This window comes from Neopsephotus bourkii, unplaced genomic scaffold (assembly GCF_033783945.1).
Source record: "Neopsephotus bourkii isolate Nb327-2 ecotype Australia unplaced genomic scaffold, CSIRO-AGI_Nbou_v1 NB_53, whole genome shotgun sequence".
Classification (NCBI taxonomy): domain Eukaryota; kingdom Metazoa; phylum Chordata; class Aves; order Psittaciformes; family Psittacidae; genus Neopsephotus; species Neopsephotus bourkii.
In genome coordinates, this window is record NW_026900570.1 from 1405107 (window position 1) to 1428287 (window position 23181).

General features: G+C 38.3%; 1 protein-coding gene across 9 annotated transcripts in view; it reads right to left on the reverse strand.

Annotated features, from left to right (window-relative positions):
* Positions 1-290: 290 nt before the first annotated feature.
* The window catches only part of PRKAG2 (protein kinase AMP-activated non-catalytic subunit gamma 2), a 217887-nt gene continuing 194996 nt past the window's right edge, over positions 291-23181 (reverse strand). For all 9 annotated transcript variants that reach the window (XM_061349017.1, XM_061349035.1, XM_061349044.1 and 6 more), the window contains 10 exons: positions 15407-15488; positions 14319-14377; positions 12827-12872; positions 12278-12332; positions 10434-10560; positions 9494-9659; positions 9120-9157; positions 6227-6373; positions 3948-4041; positions 291-1403 (listed from right to left, as the gene is read on the reverse strand). In XM_061349017.1, the coding sequence (XP_061205001.1) occupies positions 1372-1403; positions 3948-4041; positions 6227-6373; positions 9120-9157; positions 9494-9659; positions 10434-10560; positions 12278-12332; positions 12827-12872; positions 14319-14377; positions 15407-15488 (846 nt within the window). In that variant the 3' untranslated portion in view covers positions 291-1371. The remainder of the gene's footprint in view (positions 1404-3947; positions 4042-6226; positions 6374-9119; positions 9158-9493; positions 9660-10433; positions 10561-12277; positions 12333-12826; positions 12873-14318; positions 14378-15406; positions 15489-23181) is intronic.

Consider the following 23181-nt stretch of genomic DNA (forward strand, 5'->3'; position numbering starts at 1 on the left):
TGACCCTGAAAACCCTCACATTTCATAAGCAAACAAAAAACTGTTAACCTTTTTGCTCAAGGCTTATAAATGGAAGGAGAATGGATTGATTTACTGTGCTATTCCATTACAGTATCTAAGCTGGAAACACAGTAAAAAGCTGTACCACCTGTATTACTTCATTAGCACAAGCCACATTTAAAGTCGAAGGAAAGTAAGAACACCTCTATCCCTAGGTTTGCACTAATCAAAATGCACATACATTTATTCATACATGCAAAAGAACTGGGCAAGAACTACTAAAACCAAACTGGTGGTGTAGGGTTTAATTTCTTCCATCTACAAGGATCTACAGTTATAAAAGTCTCATCTTCAAACTTTACAGTACATTACACATGAGCAAACACCCCACAGCTTTCCTCACTCTTCTGCATCTGTACAAGTCATATATAATAAAAAGTTTGTGTACAAGCATTGTTTTACACTTTAATACAGATGAAAATCCTGTTCTGTGGCACCTTGTTTCCTCCACAGTGCCTGCATGTTGCAGTAAGGAACACTCTGGATCCATGCTTCTGGGATCTTGAACTCAAGTAATACGGACTGATCAACAGGCCACAGCTTCCGCAACTCCAAGGTTTTAAATAATGAGAAGATCTACTGCTTGTTTGTATAACAATCAACAGTTTATTAATGGATATGGTGAAATTTTAGCTATCCACCAAAAGATGTGTAAAAAATTGTCATGAAAGTAAAAATAAATAAAGCCATTTTTAAAATCAGTCTTGTTTTACATCTTGGTTCAGAATGCAACATTTAACACAAAACTGTCATTGAAGTTTGAAAGAAGTCTACCGATATTCAAATTACAGCTTTTATGACAAATCTAATGAGAACTGAAACTGATTTGGTTTTAGGTTTAAAGACTTTCACATTCAAATACAGTGTCTCGTTTAGCACAATACTTCCTTTGACAGTGATGGGCAACAGTGATGACATATTGCTGTATTTTGACATAAGGCACTATGATATGAATATGCCATACACTTGCCTTATGTCACATATATCCATTGCTGACCAGTGACTTCTGTCAAATACAAAACGAAAAAGTTTCAGAATACAGTGCATTTTAATGAAGGACATCATGTGAAGTCTTCCAGCAAATGTTTTGAAGACGTTTTGAAATACAAGCCTACATTTTAACATAAGCTTTTGTCATGCTGCTTTTTTTCGCGACATCACTGGGGGGAATAGACTCATCATCCATCACTAAGTCCCAATACACATCCTCAACCATCCTGCTCTGTTCTATTGCAGTCACTGTTCTTGAGACAAACTTGACCCAGAAACTTTGTTCAATTTCTCCTACAAACGTGTGTACATTCACCGCAGTCATTCACTTTCAGGCTCCTTTTGTTTGGCACCTGTTAACAGAAGAGGAAAGCACGTGTAATTTCCTTACGCACATAGCACTCGGCTTCTGGAGAAGCACTGCTTGTTCTGAATGCTGGAGCTTTGCCCAACCACAGCACCAGAACCTTCGTACTGGAAACCATTTATAAAGAAGATACTGCAGGATTGCTAAATGCTAATGTGAAGTACAGCGAGGAAGGCATCAAGACCACTGTTGCATCTAACTTTACTGGCAAGTCTAAGTAACTTCTGGCAAGTTACTAATAGTGGACTTGCAGGATTCTCCCCAGTACAAGAATGTATTTTAAAAACCTTCAATCAAAAAGGCACAGCCCAGACCTGTCCATCAGCTTAGAAGCCAAGCTTAATCTTCATAACAGCTTCAAAAATTCAAGTCCTGCTTGAGAACAAGCTATGTAAGAATTCAGTTTAGCTACACTGTGTTGATGGACCTATTTTTCCTGGCTCAGAGGCAGATTCTGCTTACAGTAGGGATCTGAGAGACCTGTTCAGCAGGATTGCACAACACCTTGCTTCTTCTCTAAGTACTCAAACCAGCCACATGCTGGGCAATGACTGAACCATACTCTGAGTTTGGCTTGAGCATCCAGCTCTAGAGAGCAAGGACCTCTTGCCAGCAGCCTGGAGTTACTACTTGTATAATCAAACAGAGAAATACTTGTTAAATACATCCACTTTTTACACCACAACTGATACTCCCCCCAACCCAACCCTCCAGACTTTATAAACTAGATCTACAACACAGACATCCTCACCCTTACTTCATGAGACAAATTCCAACCTAAATTGCCCATGGAACTGCAATCTAATGCCCTGCTATTCCTAAGGATGTCTTCCCTCACTTTAGCATTTCCAGTGGCATAGTCCTGCCTTCTGTTGCTCTAACCCCTGTACTCCGTACTAAACTCATCTGTGAGCCAGTTTAGCGTGCCAAACAGATAAAACTCTGCAGTTTTTGCTGGCTCAGTTGCCTGCTAGATCAATGATTTAAAGCAGCCCACAGAGGGAACTCCTGAGTGTGGGTGCTGCCACACACACTGAATGCCAGAAGCAATGGCCCAGAGTATGGGAGCAGGAGCTACCCATTTTAGTAACAGAGCACTGTTATATCGGCTCATGGAGTTACAACTGTCCAAGTCACAAGTGTCCATGTAACTCCAGTATAACAAAGCTCTTTGTTTGTCAGTGTCCAGATCTATCTTTTCTGTCTAAACTCTACTCCATTAACAGTTATGTTCTACTCTCCTTGGATCCTTCTACCCTCTAGTCATGAGGCAAACTACCTCCTCTGCCTGGAGAGGCACAGTCTGTCCATCTTTACACCTCTCTCTTAGGACGGACATAAACCCCTCCATTATCTTTCTAGGCAATGAGCCCATCTGACCCAGGCTTTTTGGCTGATTTCTCAACCTGATCCATACCTTTCACAAAAAGCTGAGTTTCCTGCTCTTCCAGGTCATTAAAAGGAACCAGATGCACTGACATAATACCTCTGGCAGTATCACTGATCACTTTCTTTCAAGGTAGGAATCTTACTATTTCAAAAAGCTGCATTAACTTTTCTTAAATCTACAGAGGAGAAACACTTTTACATTATCATGTTATCTGTTAGTGCAAGTCAGACATCCCAGTTAAGATCATATTTAGAGTTTTTTTGAAGTACGTATCCAGTTCCATTCATTTAGTCTTGAGTTTGCGTTGTTTGGGTCTCTTTTGAGGCAAAACTGTAATCCTAAAGACATAATTTTTGTCTTCCTCACAAAAGAGGGCTTTGCTTTAGTTATTGTTACACTGAAGCCATTTATGTGGTCTCAGTTAAGTTACAATTAGGAACATTAAGCAGGTTAGTAACTTGGGGAAAACTTGAAAGAAAAAAAAAATCCAAATCCAATCCCAAACCAACCCCCCTCAACCAACTGACATAAATAAATAGCAGAAGTTAAATAAGTAAATAAATAAATAAGTAGCAGAAATAAACCCACTATTGGACTTTCTTGTTAAAATGAACCTGATCATGGTTAGTAATACACTAGAAATTTCTACTGGCACAATTCTGGTGGCCTGAGGTGCCATTTCCGATACAGATGTGCCAACCAAACCCTACAGTATAGCTGGACAGCTGCAGGGCTCCAAGGAGGTGGGCTTGCAGAGCTACTGGAAAGCACAGCCCTGTCCACATGAGGAGCACTTGGCCAGAGTACTGAAACTCAGGAAGGCGGAGAAGGCCCCCTGTTGTCTATTCAACTTCATCCCGTTTTTCCTGTTAAAACATTAACCAAGACCTTTTTCCTAAAAGGATACATGAACAGTAATGACATTCATGAAGCTTCTGCATGCATTTCTCAGGGAACGAAAGACAGACAATATTTTATCAGCTTTTTTCTGAAGAGAAATAAATATTGTATGTAACAACTATGACTAACCAGATACAAAGTTGAAAATCAAAAGCTTCTTATTGTCAAATACATTAAAACCAGCAGGGTGCACACACTTCCAAATGACTTATGGCAAAGGTCAGAAGGCAATGTTCATACCTGCAGGTGTGAGTACCAAAGCCTGTAGAATGTCAGAAAGTGAGATGATACCCACAATGCTATCTGCTTCATTCACTACCACCAAACGATGAACCTGCCAGAAGGGAAAATATTTTGAGAGGTATTTGCCTTAAAGTAACAGCTGAAGCAAAGAAAAACAACAGTAAATCTTAAAGCAACACAGTAAGAAGACAAGTAGAAAAAAACAAGTGGTTCAAAAATGTTAGCAATACCAATCTCACTCAGCAATACAAATAAGCTTGCCCTACATAAATGAAAACGAGTGCATGTTTAAAAAACACAGAGCTATCTGACATAGCAACAAAATCAGATTTGAAGTGACAGGTAAGCCAAGATCTAGGTCTTTAAAGTACTTCTGCTCTCAAAAACTGGCACTCACAGCAAACACTTTTCCTCAACTTTGAGACTCTGCCCAACTCCACCTGTGATCTCAAAGTAAGATACAGGAATAAAATGAGGCTTCCTTCTGAAAAAATACTTTCTCAGAGTGGTACAGCACTAAGATTTGTTGTACCTTGACATATCTAAGTTGGTTGTAGCTTAATTTTTCTTGTAGGGGTACATGACATAAAGTGTTTAAGACAAAAAAAAAATATGATTCAGCTTATCTGTGAAAGTTCACTGGAGAGTTAAAAATACAGACACAACTGGGAACATTTATCAAAACTAAGTCTATTTTCACATAATGATCTTATCCTTACAAACCTATTCCGTGAAACATTTTATACTAGAAAACTTTTGTCCCAGCTGTAGGCAAAGTAGGTGAATATTCCTATATCCTGAGTGAGACTCACTGACCAAAGCAGGCTACAACAGTGAAAGACAACTGCAGAACCAGAAAGTGTCTTAACATCATGCCTGGCACCAGAGCCTGGTGCAAGTGGGCAGAGTTTTATAACTCTTTATAACTCATCACAGCTGAATCAGCTCATAAGTGAGGGATCCTAAAAAGGGTGTTTGTCCAAAGCTGAGAGCCTACTACGTGTTTACTTTTTATCTAAGTGAATTCTCTCTTCACAATAAAGTTCAAGTATTCAGCTATAAGGGTAAAAAGAACGTTTCTCATCTTTTCACAGAGGTGACAGCAAGAAAGATACATCAGTCTCGATTTAACAGGTATGTTAATTTCTGGTTGAGGTCAATCACTTTGCTGCTAATCAGATACAAGAAAAGAGAAGCTCTGAATTTTTTGCAGAGTCATACCCACCTGACATTGGAAGGAAAGAAAAGAGGTGGGAACAGAGAAAAATACTGCTGCATTTTCTTTTTGATGAAAAAAGAAATTGTGGTTTTTTTTAGACATGGTTATTAGGTTTTGTATATGCACATATTTAATAACTTTATTCTTCTGTCAGTGTAATGAATTAAAGAAAAATGGACAGTGTATTTGTTTCATTTCCAGTAAGATCAAGCACTTGTCTGGCAGCTAAATATAGCTTGCAGTTTTGACTGACTCATTTTTACATATAATCTCGCTATGTTTAGACTGAACCAAAGGGTAGGAGTTGTTCTTAAAACCAAATGTCTACCACCTGTTAACATAGCAACAAAATTACCTAGAATTATTACATTTCAGGCAGAAGCTCAAGCAAATGCAGAAATTGCTTAATGGAGGTTCTACGGGGTTATTAACAAAGAGAAAGTTTCACTTGTATCAAGTACATGCATGGTTACAGCCCAGAAGCTAGGAAGGGTAATCTTGTAATTGAAAAAGCTGAAGCATTTAAATGGGGCTTATCACACTTCAAAGACAACTGAAGCTGGTAATACTGATTTTCTTCTGTAGAGAGATCTATCAGGGGAGGAAGACTTTGCATACTCCTTCACCTCCGTGTATAAGATCCCAGTACTAACAAACAAGATAAACAGTACCAAAAGCATAGAAAACATTAATTAGTTGTACCCATTAAATTTCCTGTACCACAGGCCAATCAATCTAGCTACAGGAATTGTCTGCAAAACTCACGTCAGGCTTGGAAGAAACATGATTCTTTCAAGAAATCTTTGCATTCAGTTCAGTTATGTCATAAAACAGAAATGCAAATAACTGAGTATTATTACAGATGTACTGTACAATACTTTGCACATCCCTGTAAGCACCTATAATTTAAGTCTATAAAGCAAACTGATACCCAAAACGTGTAGCTATGCAAAAATACATTCAACGAGTAACAAAAATAACTTCAGATAGATTTGTATTATTTATTAGTTTTGCAATACAACTTTTAACTTACAGTGAAGGTAAAAAGCCAACTCACCTCAGCTTTCACTATTCTATCCACAATGGTCTCCAGTGTTTCCAGCATACTACACTTTACAACACCTTCAAAATACTGAGAACGGTGCTGTAGGGCTTGCGTCACCGTGATATCTAGGTTATTATATGTTTTTTCAGCAGCAAGATTCTGGAAAAGCAAAACAAGAAGGCACATAACACATCTCAGTAATAAAGTACTTACCAGAGTAAATATTTTGGCATCAAGTAGATACATATTTCTGGTGCAAATTGAGTCTATTCCAAGTCACATATTAAACAAAGCAATTGCTCTTCAGCTTCATTTCCTGAGAACAGTCAAGCATGCAATTATGTTAACCCAGTCTGTCATACACCATGTAACTGATAAAACGGGTGATACGCATTAGGCCAGTGAAAATCTCCTTACTTTGCTGTCTGATATTTGGCTTGATGTCATTCATCCCGATTTTGCCATGAGTAGAAAAATATAAGAAGACGAAGTTGCACAGATTTTAGAATATACAGTATATATTTTAAGAATATGCATATTTTGTTGTTGTTTTTCCATAGGATAGGGGAGAACACCAACTGCTCTGAACACCACCCATGAAGTAGATCTCAGTTAAGAACTAGGAAGAAAGCCAATTAAAGGTTTTCATCACCTCTCATTTGTGGGCTCAAACTCCCTCTCCTGGACTAAACTGGCACTGCCATTTAATAACTATACATTTCAGTAAGTACTGTAAAAAAAAATCATAAATGAAAACCCACTACCACCACTAAAAGTAATAAAATTAGAAAACTTTGAAAGCTGACAAGGTCAACTTTCATTTTAAGAACAGGAATATGCTTGCAACAAGAGGACTTTGTCCAGACCAGCAAAAGCTTTTTCTTGTAGGTGAGACCGTTGCAGTATTTTGATAGTGTTGGTGCATCCTGGCCTACTGATTTTGCATACTCAAGCACTGAAGGAATAACGAAAAAAGGAAAAAAAAAAAAAAAAGAAAACACTGGACAAATCAATGAAATTCATTTTTGGCTAGAATATACTGTGATTGGTCAGGTTTTTGGATTGAATTACTCTGAACATAACAAGATCAGTTGCAGATGATCATGAAGACACAAGCATGTTTAGTTAACTCATTTAACTAATTCCTAATGAAGACAGTAGGAAAACATAAAAAGCCTCTGCAAACTGAGATCACCCTACACACAATGAACATTAACCTAAAGCTATTTCTGTACCATCACACCATTTCCAAGTTTCTCCTATCAAAAATATGAAAATGAATTCAGAAGTATTAAATTATCTATCAAGTTAGCCAGCTGTATATAGAGGCATGGCTTAAACCCCTGATGTAACTAAGCATATTAGCCACATGGCTTAAAGACAGAAATCACCAGCTGAATCTTGCAAATTCTATATTTATTGGAAGATCAGTTTATACATCTCACATATTTCCCCCTTCCCTTCTTTTAAAGCCTGCAGATCAGGCTGAAGCAGACAGATGATAAAATTAGAAGCCTTAGAGATTATTATCTTCTAAGATTAGAATCTTTTCCCTCCCATGTAATAAGCAGACTACTCTACATGAGAAAGATCTTGAATAATCAGTAGATGCCCTAACTCTTTCCCATGTTACTAGCTGTGAGCAAACAATTATATCCTGAAGCCTTTGTGATTCTGTGTCCCTTCCCAGATCCCAATACATAAATGCTTCTAAAGAAGTGATCAAGCATCTCTAAAAAACCTACAACTTCTGTTGCCTGTCACTTAAAGTCAGAAAATAAGTGAAAAACATAAGGAACCCTCTTCCTTTTGGTGCCTTTCTGAAAAGGAATGGGAAATAGAGGAGAACCGTCCTGCCTCAAAGTCTAACACAGCTATAAAATAAGTGGAAACACTGAATCCACCAACTGTGAAATGTCATTGTCTTTGATACATTAGATCACTCCCACTGCAGCTACCACCTATTCACTAACCAGCTTTTATGGCAGAACAAGATCTTACAGAGCAGAAAATCTCTAAGATTAAGAAGACAAACACCTAGAAAAGAAGGCAAGGACAGCAACATGAAATTTTCAGCATTAGGAGCACTGTTCGCAGGTAAAGACATTACAAGGTTGAAGTATTTCCATTTGGGACTATTCTTCATTTTTCTGAAAGCATTCTACACAGCATTTCAGCCATCAGGATTCTTCATTAGTACACTAGGAGGCTGGGCACTTCAGTGTCTGAAAAATAATGTAGCTATCAGAAGGCAGCTGCATTCAGCTGGGAGAGGACAGGAATAAAAAAAGCCCTAAATATGTTTTTCAAGATCACAAGACTAGAAGAGCCCAGGCTCCCCGAGGCTGGCAAATTATGGCATGAATCTGACTAAGCTGCTGCACTCCTGAGGGAAACCGGAATTCCCACCAGAAACAGTGGCCTGAATTATATCTAACCCATAAGGGAATACAGATGCAATCCTCTGGAGTCAGACTCACACAAAAGAATGAGCCAAGTACATTCACTGGGAAGGTCAAGTTGTAGGAAATACTCAGACTGCTTGGAGAAATCTGCATTCTCTTTGAAAGCAGAACATGGAATGGCAGTGGCCAGGAATGGAAAATCCTAACTCAAAAATAGAAACAAGGATAAAAAGCCTATGCCCTCTTTTTGTAGGAGTACAGCCAGATCTAATTTTGGGTAACAACCAGAGCAGTAGATGCCTGTGTGCAAGTACTATTACAAGGAGAGCCTAATTAATAATCATAATAATAATAATGCTGTTCAGGGTGAATTGAGTATGTTTTATTTCATTTAACTAAAGCCTGAGGAACAAAATAGCCAAAATTTACATATTAACAAATTAATTTACAAATGCTTACTGCATATAAAACATTTAATAGAATTTAAGAGATATACTTACTATTACATCAAATTTGGAATAAATATCTACAACTTTTCCTAAAAAGAAAACCAAAACTTAGTAAAGTGCTTGAAATACAAAATTAGTTTTCTTGCTTCCTGCTTTCATTTGTTATTTTATAATTACAGAAAAAAGACACATCAAGAACCTTCCTCCCACCTCCCCCCCAAAAACCCTACCAAACCATGAAGTGCTTCCTACAAGCCTATCAACCTACATCCTGCGTAAATATTTCTTTATATTCTCTTTTGCCCCTTACCCTCCCATTGCCTTTTTTTATCCTGTTTCCTCTTCACCACCCAGCCCAACATCAGTCCAGGGTTCAGCACCGTTTATCTTACCACGCTTTTGTATAGAGAAGACCCAACACACACCTGACTCATCCACAACAGGTAATGCCGATATCCTTCTGTCTACAAATATATTCAAGGCTTTAATGATAGGAGTGTCTGGATGTATGAAGGCAATGTTGTGGTAAGTTCCTATTCCAAGTTCATCCAGATTCTTCTTCATAAAGGCAGGCTTTGGCATCTCTGACATCTAGGAAAGTCAGAATTACTGTATTTACAGAGCAGTTTTCTACAGCCACCATTTTTCTACACCTACTATGCTTCCATATAATTGGTATGTATATTAGGAAATTCGTATTCGCTCATCCATCTACAGACTCCAAATGATTGTTACAGACCCTTACAGTAATCTGCTACGAAATTAACGCAAAGCCAAAACAAGCTCACAGATGGAAGCAGTATTTCTGTTCAAAGCTGCTCTAAATTAAGACTATATTACTACATTTTCTCATTTATTTATTTTTGTAGTAACCCATCGCTAAAAGCTTTTGATCCCAAGGTATGTTATTCCCACTGGAACTGGAGAGAGGTGACAGCTAGACACACTATACTGAATGCTTACTTAGCAATCTTTTTGATTCATTGTGCTTCCTGTCTATTCCTGTGACTAATGTAAGCGACAGTGAGCCATGATAATCTCATCTCTGGGAGACAATTCATTTTTCTTTTCATGAAAACAAGCTTATGAAGCTGGGCAGATCTTCCAGAAAGGACAGCAAATTACTCAGTAGCCAAAAGAAGTCCTTGCTGCTTAGGTTTCTTTAAATGACTAAAAGAAAATAAAGGCAATGTACAGGTCCTACATCAAGCTCAAATTTCTCTGTTATCAAAAGGGGTATGCACAGGCACAATTAATATGGAATTTTATCAAGAAGTTTCTGTACTAAGATTTAAATTACTTATCGTTAAAGAGGTCTACTGGGGGAGAAAATACATTAAACAAAGCGTAACTTTAAATACTTACAAAAAGCTGGAGGAACTTGAGGATTCTTTTATGGGTAAGTATATAAAGTGCATTTCCACTGACTGGATCTATAACTGGCAATCTGTGGATTTTGTTTTTGATCAATGAATATACAGCATCAAAAAGGCTGAGGGGAAAAACATTTTTTTAAATAATTAATTCTAGCTGGCAATTAGTAATGTCAAGTGATATACACACAGGTTTACAAGCCCCCCATGAACTACATATGATGAGTACTTAACTTACATTATCGTTAATGTTAAAGAAAACACTAATTAAGGGATTTCAAATTAACTTTTGCAGCTGGTTAAAACACATCAACAACAATATGCTCATGAACATCTAAAACCAGTAAGAAGGTGTGACTCAAAGTGACTTTTTATGGTAGAAAGTAGTGAAGAAATATCTCCTCCCAAGTATAAACTGTTTTTCAGTGGGTGCTGTGCTCACAGTATCCCTGCACTCAGAATAGACTATTTCTGTTCAGTGACAGTAAATGAAAAAGTGTTCTTGCTCTTCCTAGAAAATGTTACAGAAGTTTGAGACTGAGATGTGTTAAGTGCATTTTTATGGATACATGTATCTATGCAATTAAGCCAAAACAATTATCTAGTAATTTCACTAAATTATTATTGAGGACTGGCAAAAAGCTATTCTCACGGTATCCAAAACATTCCTCCAGACACTGCGGACGACAATTTTGCAGTACTCCAACCTGTCCAAGTCTGCTCTTTGTGCATGTAACACTTTTCTTTCTCCCTTCAGTCCCAGTAAGACTATGATAAAATATCTGACACCAATTTCAATATATTAGTAAAAAGTAAAGTCAGTAACACTTCAATAAACACCTACTTGCTGAACTAGGCTTCTTCCTGTACACAATAAACTTTATGTTCCAAGTCCATGGGGATGACTATCTCCATTTGATATACTTTGAGTCAAGACTCCCACCACTGCACTGTTGATTCTACTCTTGGAGTAAGTATTCAGCTACCACTAAGTGCTGCAGTCTGAGTGTCACAGAAACAAACCCCATTTCTGGATCAGTTCTAAACTGACTTGCTGCACTCATTTATACATGTTCTACTGCATCTTCTTTATTGCAATACTTATCTTGCTGCACCTTTGATTGAAAACAACATGATTTTTTTGTCTTCTTTGCAACCAGTTACCATTCAAAATATCAAAATACATTCCTTATTGACTTAATTGAATGACTAATTCATGACTTAATGGCAATTCTACTACACCTACTACTACTTACAATGGCATTCTACTACATCTACTACATGACGATACAGCATATCATTAGTTCTGGTGAAAAGTTCCCTTCACCAGTTTCCTGTAGTAGGGCATAAGCAATCTTATTCCACTAACTGAAAGCAAGAATTGCTAAAGAGTGAAGTTTTAAGTAGTACTTAAGCTGTTAAGTGATCAACTAAAGCTCTCAAGTTACCTTTGGTAAATAAGGTATAATGGCAATTCATAAAACTGTTTCTTTCAAATTCCATCAAGAAAAGAACAGTCACGTATATTTTAAGGAACCCAAAGTAGTAGCAGAGCAAAACAAGACACACATATCTTTCCTTTAGTTAAAGAAAGTTACTCACATTGACAAATAAAAGACACAAGTTTAACTGAAAATTATTTTTGGGTAATTAAAAAAAGGTCCTCACAACAAAAAAATGCTCCTTTTCTCATCTTCTTGATCATAATAATAGAAGTCAGTCTTTTGTACTCCAGTTTACAACATTGTTTCTTATTATATAAAGAAGTCTTAAATTCAATATTGAGATGGGAGTTAGTTTTTTTCAAGTTAAGCAGACTGAAAAGCACAATCCTACCTTGCATCTGGGGAGATGTTCACTAAAGGTTTAAACGTCTCTTGTAAATAAAGCTCTGTGTATAGAAAATTAATAGACCATTACCACTTTATATGAAAACACTAGCTTTTTTATGAAAGCATTTTATGAATTCATTCATACAAAGTTAAATGGAAGAGAGGCAGCAATATATACAGTTCTACCGCTCAAGGACATTCCTCTACATTAAGACAGCAGAAATTTTAAGTGAGCCTAAACTGGTTACCACCAGGGGTCACTGCAACAACAGCAGATAATTCTTTACCAGCTCGTTTTGTGTGAGCATCTGCTGCATGGAGTACTGTGTGTTACTTCACAGCAGTCTATTTTTAACGTTAAGCTTCCTCCCTGCATTCAGCACTTCTGTTCACACCCAGCAGGTTGTATGAATTTCTAGTTGGCGTTTACTATTTCTGCTTTCATTAAAAAGTGTGTGGCGAGACAAGCTAAGCCTATGGTTAATTAAAAATCCGCTATACTGAAAAACACTGGAACATACCAAATTATAAACCAAATAGTAAATATCCTTACCCCTCCAGGTTTCTATCTTGTGCTCCTCCAATTCATAAATCTGAACCTACAATGGGTAGATGGAAAATTGAGCTTGAATTTTAATTTTAAATCCAACATCATTAGCAGTACTATAAATACCTGAATAATATCCTTACAGTTCATTGCAGGCAACATAACAGGGTAAGCAAGAACAGTCTAGAATAACATTTCTTGGCAGTAACAAGAAGGGGTGTAATCCGGCTCAATGCAGAGTACCACACTGGACCTGTCGTTTCAGGGTACAGGGAAGATCTTTCACCTGCCCAGGTTTGTAGCCTAGGCCTCTTCTAGACTCAAAGCCATCCCTGCAGTAATCTATCTCATCTTAAAACAAGCACACTAGAGTAAGCCTGATGATTCCTCACACCCCCAGATCAGTAAAAGCTTAGTACTCTGATTAAATTAATGGCATCTGACAAGCATTTCTCTATGAATTGTGAATATTAACATCAGCTAACATATCAGATGTTTGCTTCATCCCACTGTTCCCGATTATTTCTTTTTCCCCATTAAAATACAGCATATCTGTTTTAATTGGTAGAGGGAGAATTGTGACATGACGGGAACAAGAAAGGGATGTAAATGTTTGTATGAACATTCAAGCTAGAGAATTTCATCAACTGCCTGCCAATGGGAATTTTAAATTACAGATAATTGAAGTCAACAGATCTCCGAGTGATTGTGTAATTTGGCCAGGTGACAAAAATATCTGCATACATTTAACTAGTTTAACTTGTTTACACCATCACTCCAAGAACAGAGTAACCTTTTCAGGCTTTCTAAGTCTCTGTAAGATAGCATTCTGCTTAACTGCACATACTCCTTTTGGTATAGCTCTATCACAGTTACAAGACAAAATGATTATATGTAAACATGCAAACCATGCATAGTTACATACTTGTTTTTCAAACACAATAACATTTTATTGTAACTTAGACACCCTCCCCAAATGCTTTTTGATATTTATATAGAGTTCCGATTACTACTGAAGTATGTGCTTTGAAACAACCTGAGCACTAATACATACAGCGATTAATAATCAAGTATTTTTCTTCCTACTTTTTACATCACACCTCTTTTTAGGAAGTATGCTAAGCCAGGTCATTCATCCCAAATGCATTATTCATTAGTTGCAACACTAAGTGGAACCAAAACAAAGGCTATCATTATGGAAAGCACTACACAAAATGTAGTAAGTGGTTGCACTCATTAAGGAAATTCCTCAACCAAACTCATAGGACTTTCGTGGCTAAAAACCTGGGAACTGAACCCAGCTGTTCAGATACTATTCCACTACCTTGTTCACAAAGCCATCTTCCCTTTCAAAAAGCCCTTGCAGCTGGTATACCCACGTCACATCTAAGCTTCTAAAGACTTAAGTAACAGCAACAACCATAATCAATCTTTCAGATTGATATTTCTGTCTCTGTACTGTATAGCAAATAGAAGTGTAGCTTAGTATCATACTTACCATTGGAGATTTATAGTATCTATGCAGTATGTTAATGAAATCTGTAATTGTTAACATTCCTGTAACAAGTGATATATGAATAAAAAAAGGTTTTTCAGATATATATGCTTAACACAGTATTTAGATTCACAATATACAATTTAATAAATATTAAATCCATGTAACATACTATTTGTATTGGACTAATTCAACAGTGGAATTCTGAAACTATGTATATTCTCTTTTACACTGATACTTCAGAATAGAAACACAAGTCTGAATTAACATTCAAAATCATAACCTATGTGCTTTTCCTCCTCTTTCAATCTGACAAGAAATCCTTGAATCCAGACTGTATTCACCCCCAAAAAGCATGGAAAGAAAAGAGGGTTTAGAACATCTTTAAGAGGTTGGAGGGCAATCCTTGCCTTTCATTTTCTTTTAGAATTAGGCATTCCCATTCTGTACATGGCAAGTCAGAGTCTCAGACTCAAGTGAAGGAACAATATAATCCATTTTGTTGAATATTACTTATTCAAGACCTTCCTTCAATCATTTCCATGGTAAACCTAATGTCTGTACTGATACACGACTTTTTTAATGAGGGGAAAAAAAAAAAGAGACACATAGTACACACATTTTAACTACCACCACCAAACTATGTAAAATAATATTGATGATTAATTTAGTTACCTGAAAGCATTAATCATTTTTGAGCCTTCTCAGTGCACTTCACTGAGAAAGCACAGAGAACGGCATGCCTGTATCACATGTGTATTAAGATACTGTAACATTAAATTCTTCTTTTTACAGTTCCTATTTTCAAATTTCCTTTTTGTGTCGGTCACCTTTATTTTTAGGTAAAGTGACACACACGTACTAGAGACCAGAGTTCAGAAGGTCAGGACCTGAAAGAACCTTCATGATTTTCCAAGCACAGCAACACTATGACAGCTGGCAACATTTCACTCCTTACAAGGAGGAAAAAGAAACCCTCTTTGCCAGCGTGTCTCCAGGACGTTAGACAATGGCTGGCCTGTGGCCACCTTCTGCAACAGTAAAGCACCTTGGAAATTAAAGTGATCCTGAATAAGGTTAGAACTACTCACCTACAAAACTCTGTTTTTTACTCTCCCACAGTGGAGCTGCTCTTACACCATTTGCCACCAAGGCAAAAAAGGCTTTCTTTACCTGCAAGAAGAATAAGCAACTGAACAAATCTTTGCTTGTAGTTTAGCATACCAGACACCAACAGCATTTCCCCAGCTACTAGGAGAAATGAAAAATGCAGTATAAACAGGTAGCTTGTATTCAGAACAGAACAAAAACCATAAACACCAACCAAAACCCCTAAGCCTTTTACTTCTAAAATGGTTTAAAAGCTTAGAAAATAAGCTTAGCAAAGCCAGATCGACTTTTGTTTCATTACCTGAATACTGTGTGTGAAAGCCTCTGATGAAAAAATAAAAAAGAGACAGCTAAAAATATATGCTGGCTAAACTCAACTTTATTCCTGTTTGATTTTATCCATAAACGTTATTACACCCACCCCCACCAAATTATGACATTGAATAGATCTGTAATGAACATAATTATCACAAGTGTCCAGTTTAAGGATATAGCTTAACAGCTGAAGACTGTACTAAATTCTAGTTAACATTCACTATGGCCACAGTTGTGTAAAAGACTTGGTCTCATTTTCTCTCCAGCTTTTAGGCTCACAATCCACACACCTGATTTTAAACAAGCAAAAGTTAAAATGAGCAGTTATCCTGTTTTCCTGTTAAGGAAATACAACCAAGTACTTTCATTTTTTTTAAACGAATTAACCCTCCCCAACTTCTGAAGCAGAGTTTATAAAATTATAGTGTCATTCCCAAAAGAAAAGAAAAACTTCCCTGGGAACACTAGTTCTTTGAGGCATGAAGCTGTCAGGCTGTAGCACATCTTGAAACCCTGATCTCTTGGTGATATGCTTCAGCATGTTATCATTCCTGTCCTGCCCACACACATCTAAATAGTCTTCGTATGGAAGACACTACAAAGAAGTGATGGGTCTTGTCCAGGTCTTGACCTGGCACAAAACTAGGACACAGCCAGTCTGTATCTCTACATGCATGAAATCAGTCCTCAGTCCAAATTACACAGAAGTAGCAATTGCTTGACTGCAGTTTGAGCAGACCAGGATTACACAGTGGCATCTTAAGTGCCTCCTTTATGTGCCAAGCGGCTCCTCTTCACAACAGATTCAGGAATAAAAGGGTTCCACAATGGAATCAGCATCCAAAAAGTAGCATCTAATCAAAAATGTAGGTAGGAAGTAAGTCAGCCATTGTTAGCTACCACATCCTTGGAAAAGTGTGCAAAGCTATCCAAATGATATCCAGTGTCGTGATATTAGAGAGAACCTCCGTTTAGACTCTTAGTGCTATCCTGTAGCAGTTTAAATATCTAAAGTTAGTAAGACTTCTGCCCTGCTCCAGAACACATCACCTCCATCTACACCTCAGTAATTAGCAGTGAATGTTTCAAACTAACTCCAATCTTTAAGATCAGACTTTTGAAAGCAATCCATGTTTCTTGCTACCTCTATGCAGCCCAAATGCTTCCTCTGTAAACACGAGAAGCAAATCTGTCCTCCTGACCTCAGCAAATGGCAGCTACCAAAGCTGCCTCCTGACTTCACAGATACTTATGCTATTATCACCAATGAACAGTAATAATGATCTGCTTAATAACCACCCCCCCAAACTGTATTAAAACTGAAAAAGCCACATGGGGAAAGAAAATACACATCATGTGGTATTTATCTAGAAAACGGTTAAATAGAAAGGTAGCAGAGGTTTCAGCCACCTCAGTGACACGAGGACGAGTCAGGTAAAACAAACATTACCAAATCTATCACAGGAGCACGCTAACTCATAAGGAAGACTGAAACCACAGAGAAACCCTCCAGGCAGACAGATGATGTGTTCTTACATAACAGCATCACACTTACAGTTAATGCAGTGAGCTATTTGGGGAGCAGATACGAATAGAGTTCACACAGAATAACTCCACCTTAGGGCAAAGTTATTTCTAACCATTCATCATCAAAAAGAGAGGCACGTACACTTAAACTGCCTGAAACTGAGAGCTTTCACCTCTGTTATCTTTCAATAATACTAGCTATCACACAAGTTAACAGTTACAGCCAACTTATGCCCCAAGTCTTCCACAGGAGTAAGATGTTCAAGCTGCATCAGAGCAAGAAGGTAACAGCTAATCTATTAAAGCCCAGGGGAAAACAGCTTTCTTCCAGATAGCAATCATGCAACAAAACTCTGAGCAAGTTCACAAACTCTGTAACTGATAACCCAGAAAAGAAGCATGCTCACAGCAGAAAATACATGGGAGCCAAATACAGCACTTCAAGGCAGCCTCCGAAGTCTTGTTACTGCTACTTCTCAGACACAGCGGCAGCAAAAAACACCGCCTAGCACAATGTCCAGATGGGTGAGATGGTAAAACTGAGGTATTAAGACTCAGAAATTATACTTCAAGAGAGACAATTCAAAGATATACTAAGCAAGAAGCTGAGCTTGTAGGCAATCCAGAAGGAAAATAAACTGTCAAAGGATCAGTCTTGCCCTGATTCTGTTTATTTGCAAGTTATTTGTCTCAAAGAACCTCAGGAATCTTCTGTTAGATGCCATCTTGTTTAGCTTTAAAAGACAGGAAAACCTGAGGACTGATGAACAGCTAGAGCTACTGAGATAGCTCAACCTTAAATACTTCATAAAGGACAATGAGTTCAGCTTGGGCATTAGGACATTAAATATTTGACGTCATAAATCACCCAATCACCAGCCCTCTGGGCTGTCCTCATGGACCACAGCTTAAGTGACTATTCCTATTGCTTGCTTCAGTTTTATAGCAGAAAGTGTTGTACAGTTAGCTTTTAAATAAAAGAACAACACCATCCATTCTTAATACTTGTCTCTTATTTAAGTAAGGTAATTACAAAGCAAAAAAACAACTACTTCTTATTTGCTAAAACTGCTTGCAAGCACAAACATCCACTCACTCTTTCCTTTAGTTTATGCGGTTTACCAACTTCAGTTGCCCAAAGTACTGCTTGGTGGCCAGCCAAAGATCTGGAGTGTGAAGCTGGGCTTCCGTCCAGGACATTTAGATGTTTCACTGATGTTCATACAGAAAATGCCACAAGGACTTTTCTTTCAGATTATGTATAGTCCGTAGCCTTTTAAGATTTCCTGATCTTGAGTGTTGGACTGGCCTGACCTTCACAAAATCATTGTTTGTCAGGCACATCCCATAGATCACTGCTGTTCAACACCATGTGCAAACAGTCTTTTAACAAAGCACTTTTGTTCCTATTAACCATGTAGTGGTCCCAAGGAATACAATGAACCATTAAAAATGGGACCTATATGCCCAAATTTAGAGGTTGTTCTGACAGATGTGCTGAACTTGCATATTCACATCTCTTCATAGCCAAGCAGGGAAAACTGTCATTTCTGTGGCATCACTCACCAGCCTTTGACAGAGTTGAAGTTGTACCCACAGATGCCATTTTCCCCCTCACTGACTACAAGATGTCTACACGAGGATGAGGAATCCTACTTGATGTGACTACTTGTCTTCTCAACATTTTGTCCTTTAACTAGATGGGTCATATTCTAGCAAAGGAAAACAGAAACTGAAATCCTACATGTACCATAAATCACCTCAACAACAGGTGCTATTGCACCACAGCGAGCCAAACAGGAACAAGCTTTTCTTACTACAGGAACTCGTTACACCAACTGTGAATAGGCTGAATAGAACAGGCTAATTCAGGTTAAACAGGACTTATGAAGGCCAGAGCACTCAAATATTTCCACTGTAAGTCTTAAGAAGGATGTAGCTTCTTCCAACTAACAGCTGTTAACAAGAACAACCAAGTCAGACCCATACATAGGAAGGCCTGTTTTTCATGTAGTAAAACATTTGGCAAACCTAGTCTTTTACAGTTAGCAAGCTCCAGTTGCTTGATTACTGGGCAGTGACACCAGAAATGGTGGCAAGAGATAGAAGGTTTCACCAGACTACAGAAAAACTCTTTCCTTGATGACAGTAAACACAGAAAGGGACACTCCTCATTATGATATACCAGACCAGTAATCTCACAAGCCCTCGTGGAAATGCTCTCTCAAGTAAACATCTGTGAAAAAGGGAAGCATCCGAAAGGAAAAGTCAGGACAAGCTTATTTCCAAGAATCCAGCAAGCTGAATTTGTTTTACCTACCACTATGTCATGAAAACTAACTACATGCATAAGTGATCAGTGGGTTTCAAACTTGTCTGACAGGACTGCCCCATAAGGTAAGGAGGGTGACTGCTGCTGTTGCAATCACTTGTTTCATTTGCCTCGAAAAAAGGATCTTGTCTTGAAAACATTGAGAGAGAAGAGCTGTGAGCTTCTCATGCCAAAGGGTCAGTGCTGAGAGAGTAAAAAAAATGCAACTGTATTGGAAGACACAGAGCACCATTGTCTCAATGCCAAAGTTAACTTAGAAATGCTGGAAGGTAACAGAAATAAGAAACATAGTTATGAAACACCTTCAGATATGCCACTACCAAAGCAAGAGGATGATGCAGAGGACAGTAGTCTGGACAGTGTGAAAAGATCTGCCAGAACTTCTGGTATGGCTGCCATCCAAGGGCAAGATGATAAATGTGTACATTTCTTGTATCTACTTTCACTGTAAACCAACACCAGGGCATTAGCTTCACTTGCCTGAAAAGCCCCTAATGTTATCCCAAGAAATGTCTTGTGTCAATGATTTGAAGGGCTACAAAACTTCAAAGGCAACTCAAGCCTCAGAAAATTCATATGCGGACCACAACATCAAAACCAAACCAAACCAAACCTTTCAGGCAATCACTGAGAAAAAAACCCTTCCTAGCATAACAAAGTTTTAGAAGTTGTTGAAATAAATTTGCAAGAAGGCAGCATTCAGTGTTAGCAAATCGGGTAAGAGCAGCTGAAGTAGTACTGTAGAAAGTTAAACTCATATACCTACATGCTTTAAGTGTGGAACAGCAAGGCATGAGTCCATTGTAAAGGGGAAAAAGCTTTCAATTTTCAAAGGGTAACAACATACATATCTTCACAATATGAGCAAATATGCTAAAGTTTCTCCAGAACAGTCTTTGTTCTTACTGTTAGAGTAAGAAGGCACAAGAAAGGTTACCCTGAGACTTCTCTCTTATAGGCTAAACACTTGCATTTCAGTAGTTCTTAGTAAGAAAACCAAGAGTAGTACAACCAGTCTTTGTCGTAACAGGAAAACCATCAGGTCTCTGCTGTGACCTCTGTACTGCATGTAAGAACTGTGCAACCCAAGCTTTACTCCCTTGGTCTAAATGTGTTTATGAGCTGACTCTCAGATGCTTTTGATGTGAAAACATGAGGAACGGGGCAACAGCTTCCAGCCCAGCATAAACAGGACTGTATTTCTTAAGTAGCATGGCAAGTTCTCTGGCTGCCCAAACCTTGGCAGATCTCCAAGAATGTTACAAAACGAAGAGTCTCAACTCCTGTATGAGGGAGAAGTAAGCAGGATAATCTAGCTGCAATAAAACAGGTTTATAACACACCTCCCCTACTACTCCCTCACATCACTATGATTTCTGGTAGTCCAGCACATTATCATCTTTTCTTATCTGAAAAATAACTTCCATCAATAGATGCTTTCATTACTCACTTTCAGCACCTACTGGAAGTCATTGGATCCCAGGTAATTCAGCCTGGTCCACTGGAGGAGGCCAACCACCGTATTTTCACCTGACACTGGCTTGTGATACAGTATGTGGGAATGCAGATAAGCCACGACACCAAGTTGAAAATACATCTTCACCCCAGAAAGCTCTTTGGGCATCCCTTCTCTTCCACAGTCTGCATTGTCTTCAAAGGCTTTATTTCTATGGCCTGAAAAGTTTTGTGAACTAAACAGAAATAAAGGACTCCTTCACATCCCAAGCTCCTACGATCATCACCTTGATAAAAAGCAGTACAAGCTATATATTCTCCAAATACACCATCCACTTTTGCTTTGAAGCAATTCACACTCAGATGGCCACGACACTGAATCATAGAATGGTTTGGGTTGGAAATGATCTTATGATAATCTACTTCCAACCCCCCTGCCGTGGGCAGGGAAACCTCACTCTAGACCAGGTTGCTCAAAGCCCCATCCAGCCTGGCCTTGAACAACTCCAGGAATCACCTGTAATATGTTAGGGTGTAAGACAGAGACAACTGCTGTTTGCAGGTGAACTAGACCATTGTGAGTGTAACCAGCAAACACAATGATCTAGGGATGCAAACCCATTTTTATAGAATAGTGTTGCTGGAATACTGGCAGTAATTCTGTCCAGCCTGAAGGGCCAGCCCCAAGACACCCACAGTCCAACACAGCACAAGCAATCGGATCAAGCATTGGAACAGGCTGCCCAGGGAAGTGATTGAGTTGTCATCCCTGGAGCTATTTGGAAGATGTACAAATGTGGCACTTAGGGACACAGTTTAGTGGCGGACATGGCAGTGCTTGGTTAAAGGTTGTACTTTACTATCTTAAAGGTCTTTTCCAACCTAAACACTATTACGATTCCATGACATTTAAACACCTTCAATTTAGAAGAAATAATTCTTCCCAAATGCAAGATCCAAAGCAAAGAAAATTCAGGGAGGCAGACCAACTTTCCCAGAAAAACTCCACTTCAACTTTCCAAGCAGTCAAGAGGAGACTGAAAAACACTTCTCCTAATTTGTAATCTAGCGATGACATCACACGAATTGTTCTCTTTTTAGGAGATCTTAATTGCTTTGTCTTTATGTTTCCAAGAAAAGTGGCCAGCGAAACACTGGAAAGGATATTTATTAAGCACTAACTTGCAATTCCATTTATTTTCCTTCAAATAAAACTGTAATGTCCAATCCAGACATCTTTTTAAATTACGTAAGTCTCCAGCCCTATAAAGGAGCTATTTTGAAGAGCTAAAAACCTCTTTTATAGTGCATATAACCAATTCTGTGTTTTTGGAGGCTGGCTTGTCTGAAGGGACTAAACCAGTATGCAGCTCCACAGCCAACCATCTGAGCAGGACAACTGTTGCATTCAAATTGATCTGCCAATTATTTTCTTCTTTGGTCTATGAATTTGGTAGAAGGATTTCCTCCTTGAAGGACTATGTTACTTTAAGTACTTAACAATAAAGACTTGTCTAGGGCAAGGGCCAAGCATCTCTTGAAGACAATTTCCTCTTTTACTTGATATATCACACCCTCAAGTAGAGGAAAAATTGGACAAACCTGTTATTAACTGAGAGGTTGCATTTGCTTTAACATCTGAAAAAACCCAACCAACAAACATCGATAAGCAGCTCCTCCAGCTCATGTTGCATTTGGAAAACTTACATGAAACCAGATAAAAATACAGTTTTCTCCATTCACAGGAGATGGGAAGGGAAGACTCCTGGTAGATGACGTACTCCTAATGGACACAAAGTGCTTCACATAATTTAAAAGCTGATGGGGTAGCTTTCAGACCCAAACCAAGCCCCAGAAAAAATAGGTAGTGTCTTATCCTCAAGGAAAAGTATGTAGGCACATGTTCTAGATCTCTCCCCAGAGAGCAGGTACTATGTCCATGTGCAGAAGACTTCCCCACACCACATGCACATGAAAAGGTCTCAGTCCAAATGCAGACACCAGACCGGGACCTCAACTGATATTCTATGTCAATATGCCCATACTACGGCCAGGAATCAAAAGCTCTGCTTCCTATACCACCACAAGTGCTGATTTAATCAGGATATCTTCTCAACAGCCACTGGT